General features: G+C 33.9%; 1 protein-coding gene across 1 annotated transcript; it reads left to right on the top strand.

Annotated features, from left to right (window-relative positions):
• Positions 1-302: 302 nt before the first annotated feature.
• LOC137244280 (uncharacterized) lies at positions 303-1,702 on the top strand. Its single transcript, XM_067773044.1, has 3 exons — positions 303-494; positions 742-885; positions 1,002-1,702. The coding sequence occupies exons 1-3, from the start codon at positions 383-385 to the stop codon at positions 1,292-1,294; spliced, it is 549 nt and encodes a 182-aa protein (XP_067629145.1). The 5' UTR covers positions 303-382; the 3' UTR covers positions 1,295-1,702.
• Positions 1,703-5,535: the final 3,833 nt, after the last annotated feature.

The raw sequence follows: 5,535 nt of genomic DNA, 5'->3' as shown, positions 1-5,535 counted from the left end.
GCTTACAAATTTTTATGGAACTTAATTAAGAAATTTTTACTTTCGTTTCCTTTACGTTGGACGCTCTCATTTAAATTATTCAACTTTTTTTTGTAAAATTATACCAAAATTGAGAGATAAATACCAAAATCTAAAGCAATGTACCGAGACATTTTCAAAGTACCAGTTTGTTACGCAATTAATAAAAGTGGCATCGCTACTGGAATGATTTACACACACACCTTACTGCGTTCGCTCGTTTTTCGGCGTGCACGAAATTACGTACGCATGCTGGTCTCTGATGTCGACAGCCGTCAGCTGCTTTGTTTTCTTTTCTTCGTAATTCAAAATGTTATATTTCTGAAGCTCTCGCGCAACATACATATGTACAGAAGATCATAAAATGGCTTCATTTGTCAAAGTAAAAAGTGGTAATGTAATCAAATTTATAGAAATTAGAAAAGTTATCGATGATAATACGGAGGAAATTACAACTGATGATATAATATATTCGGGTAAGTTAAAATAGTACAACAAAGTAAAAAAATACATAGAGTGAGTCAATTAAGTTTACGTACAACGGCATTTCCCCGAATTAAGCTTTATTTTCTTCATTAAATTAGTAAAAAGTAAACATTTTTGACTTGTAATTTAAACATTCAATAGTAGAGCTTCATTGGGGGGAATGCCTTTGTAGGTACCTCAACTAAATGGCTCACTGTATGTATGTACTTTTCTCTTTTCGTGAACCATTTCTTGCAGTTGGATTGGCGTTTGATTTTCACGAGAACGCGGTGCTTAAATTTCGCGATCGAGATGGAGCAAATATCGAAAACGACCACCTCCACCAAATTGTGCAGCAATACGGCAAATGCAGTTGTTTTTTACTTGAAGTATTCAATGGCGGTAAGACATTTTTTTATGCAATAATTGTGAATTTGTTCTTTAATTCATGATATTGCATTGTTAATAATATATGCAGGTATGTACATTTATGGCTACTTTGATTTTTATGTTTTTAGATAAAGAAAGTATTTCCAAATCTTTGGTAAAAACGCCGGTATTTCAAATCCACAGCGCTGCATTAGAGGCACATCTGCGAAGCGGCGATTATTCACACATTTTGAGAGAATACAGTGATAGTGGAACTCATACAGAATCTTCAAGAAGGCTACTGGTTCGAGAGGCGGTATCTTTTATGAGACATCATTTTGGAAATTACCCTACAAAAACGCAGAAAATAGCAACTGCAGAGGCTATTATTGCCCTTTTTCAAATTACAAAATTGAAGGAAGCGAATATGGTGGAATCGTAAGTCTTTGTTCGTGAATTCGGGAAATGACGCAGTAAAATATGAAAGCATCAGTTTATTGCATTCACGAAGCAGCACCATAGTTGTCTGCTTTCATTTTCGTCATACGTCATACCTAATTCTTTAATTTAAACTTTCAGGAGCTTTTCTACAATCCTATCGATAACACTGGGTATTTGTCCTCGAAACTAAAAAATTTTAATTCGAAAAGGCGTAAAACTGAGGGAAAGTCAGAAGATATTGCAGAAGCAGTTTGCGCGAGCAACGATGAAAATCTTTCCAATGAAGACATCGAATTTTTCAAAAATTGCATTGTGAGCGAACAGAGAGATACTATAAAAGAAAGACTGGCCAAGACAATAAAAGGTCGTCAGAAATTTTGTGCAGCGAGTACAGACATTTTTTCAACGTTTAGATTTTTTCTGTTTGATGCAACATTGGTAAGCGAAATGTACAAAAAAGATGAGTTCTATGTACAACCAGTTTCAAAGCCTCTGGGTGGTAGATGGGACATCAAGACAAATAGAAATAACAACGAATCTTACAAAGAATACGTGGAATGCACCTTCCAATATGTACCATTCTTAGAAACTATAAAAGCCCTTTTTAAAAATGAGTCCTTTAAAAACTTGTATCATAAAAAAAGCCATGCTTGCAAATATAGCGTTTATGTTAATTATTGTTGCTCGAAAAATTATAAGCAGTCTATGCTATTTCAAAGCAATGCAAATGCGTTACAAGTCCAACTTTTTTACGATGAGTTCGAAGTAGTAAATCCTTTGGGGAGTAAGACTGGGATCCATAAAATCGGTGCAATTTATTTTTCAATTAGAAATGTACCATACGAGTACTTTTCACAGTTAAGAAACATATATTTAGTCGCTCTTTTCTTTTGTACTGATTTAAAAAACGAATGTACAGATTTCAATATGATATTGCAACCTATTGTAAAATATCTTAAATATCTTGAAGAAGAAGGAATTAGCTTGGATGGCTACAACATAAAAGGCACATTAGTTAGTGTGGCGCACGACAATTTGGGAGCAAATATCTTATCTGGCTTCGCGTCGTCATTTAGAGCAACTTTTTATTGTAGAATTTGCATGATGAACCGCGATACTGCACAAAAATCTGTGATAGAACATTTAAGTCTATTAAGATTGCGGTCCCAGTATAACGACTTGTTTAGTTTAAATAAAAATGAAGTTTTTAATGACCTCAAAGAATCAAAAGGAATCAAACACTATTGTAAATTAAATGAGTTAAACTATTTTCATATAATAGACAGTAATAACGTAGATTTCATGCATGACGTTCTTGAGGGAGCTGTTCCTTTTGTTCTAAAACATTTTTTTAAAACTGCAATACATTTGAAATATATTAGCGCTGCAGAGATAAACAGTAAAATAAGATTCTACAATTATGGATTTCTTCAAAAAAAAAAAATATTTGCTCACAAATATCTGTTGACAAATTAGGTGCATCACTCGGTCTCACGGCATCTCAAAACTTATGTCTTATATTACACTTCCCATTAATATTTTTTCACATTCAAGAAAAACTGCCACATTTGTGGGAGGGTATTACTTCTTTACTCCAAATAATCAGAAATACAATGTCGCCAGTTATTGAAGAAAAAGATATAGAGATTTTAAGTGAAACAATTAAATCTCATTTATCTTGCATTGTAGAACAATATAACTTAAGCCTTTTGCCAAAACACCATATGCTAACCCATTATCCCTCGGTGATTAGAAAGCTAGGTCCTGTTGTACACTCTTGGACAATGAGGTACGAAGCTAAACATCGAGACTTTATCAAGCAAGCGTCTGCAACGAACAATTATATAAATGTTTGTAAAACGTTAGCTTCTAGGTACCAAAAAAACTTTAGTTATTTTCTTGAGCAGATGACGACAGAAAAAACAGCTTCGTTTGGAAAATTAAAAATAAAAGCAACTTCAATTTTAGAACCGGAAATTAAAAACTACTTTATTGAAAATCAATATATCAATATCAAAATTTATACAACAAATCGTGTGGAGATTAAATATGGGTTTTCCTACAGATGTAACTTTTATGTATATATGGGAAAAGAAAATACCGATGTAAAAAAATTTGGCCTTATAAAAAATATATATGTAGTCAATGCTGAAATACATTTCCATTTATTGATTTATTTGTGTACTCATTTCAATCCCCTTTTAAGTGCGTATGAAATATTTTCTACCGGAAATTCATGTATGCTCAAATTTAATTCATTAAAATTTAATCGGCCCTATGAAGCTTATGAACATAATGATAAGTTATATGTAATGATACCTCTACTGTTACCTGAATAATTGTAATAATTTTAATAAATAATTGAATAAAAATGAATTTGAATGAAAATCAAGTTTCTGTTTTTATATCAACATTGGACTAAAACGTAAACTTCTTTGGCTTAAATTTTAGCCATTCGAAGTCTAATTTTGAGGTAAGTTTAGACTGAATGGTAAACCTCGCTGGTGTTAATTTTAGCGAAGTAAAATACTGTTTTAAACCAATCTCAGGATCAGCGTTAAACTTCATCGGTTTTGTTTTTATACATGTAAGGTCTAGAATACAGTATTTTGAGTTATAATATTTAGAATTATTATTTACTATATTTAACCAAAAACAGACCTTAAAATTAAACCACTCGAGGTCTAAAAAATGGAACGAATCCTGATTAAAATTCAAACCCAGAAAGGCTAAAAATTGTTTGAACTTTTCAAAGTTTAAACTTTAGTATTTTTTCGGTCGAGTCATATATACATACCAAGAAAGTTTAAATTTTAGTCCAAAATTTTTAACAGTGCAGGTACTTCAACCCCTTCTTCGTTTACTTGGCCTAAAACAGCACCAATGCCAAGTTTAGATGCATCACATTGTATGAAAAATGGTTTATCATAGTTAGGGTTAGCTAGTATAGGAGCAGATGACAACAAATGCTTAAGTATATCGAACGCTTCTTGGGCACTATCATTTCACTTAAATACTTAGCTTTCTTGAGTAAATCAGTGAGAGGTGTAGTAATAGTTGCATAATTGGGTACAAATCGCCGATACCAGCCAGCCATGCCAAGGAATTTTCGCAACTGTTTGACGGTGGTAGGTGATGAATAATGCGTTACTGAGGATATTTTGTCTGGATCAGTCCGAAGAGTACCATTTCCCACGATATAACCAAGATATTTGACCTCTTTCATGCAAAATTTGCTTTTTTCAATGTTGATAGTTAATCCTGCTGTTCTCAAATTTAGCGCTACTTCTGCTAACGTTTTAAGGTGGTTGTCAAAGCTTTCTAATCGTCGAGGTATACGAAAACTCTATCTTTTAGGTAAGCAGGTATGACGCGGTCCATGAGTCTGCAATGGGCTTGCATAACCCGAAAGGCATAACACAATATCTATACATTGGCCGATTGGGCACTGTAAAACAGGTAAAATCGCGACATTTCTCCGCTAATGGAATCTGCCAGAAAGCTCGTCTGAGATCTAGAGAGGAGATGAATTCGGCTTTTGGAAGACGACTTAGTATGCCTTCAATATGTGGTAAAGGATACGCATTTTTGATGGTGTAACTATTAACCTTGCGTGAGTCTAGGCATAAGCGAACCTTTTCTCCTTTTCTTACTAACACTACTGGGATTGACCAAGGGTTGTTTGGTGACTCCTCGATAACTCCTAGCTTCAACATTTCATCTATTTCAGAGTGAACAAGTTTTTCTATAGCTGGAGAAATGGGAAAATAGCGTTGTGTGATAGGGCGTACGTTTGGCTCTAATTCAATAACATGCTCCATAAAATTTGTTTTACCTAAGCCTTCTTTAGCATACGAAGGAAATAAATCTTTTACATTCTTCAATTTAGTCTGCTGCTCGTATGATAACTCGTGCATATCTGTCCTTTTCACTCCAATATCCTCACTGCAGGTAATCTCACTGATCAAATGAGGGGCTATTTGAAATTTTAACCAAAAATCTATTCCAAGGATAAGGTTTTGTTTGAGACTCGGTACAATAAAAAAATCTATTTCAGTTGATTTCCCTTTATAAACTACCTTGAGTTTGCATGTACCAAAAACAAATTGTTCTTTGCCATCAGCAGTGCTGACTGGAATTGGTGTTTGAGGACCAGTTTCCTGTCGGAGCAAACCTTATCAGCAAGTTTATGGCCTATACAGGATATTTGTGCACCGCTATCTAGCAATCCTAGTTGCATTT

Source organism: Eurosta solidaginis, chromosome 3 (genome assembly GCF_040869045.1).
Source record: "Eurosta solidaginis isolate ZX-2024a chromosome 3, ASM4086904v1, whole genome shotgun sequence".
NCBI lineage: Eukaryota > Metazoa > Arthropoda > Insecta > Diptera > Tephritidae > Eurosta > Eurosta solidaginis.
Note: the sequence above shows the minus strand (reverse complement) of the source record. Positions and strands in the feature narration are given on the sequence as shown.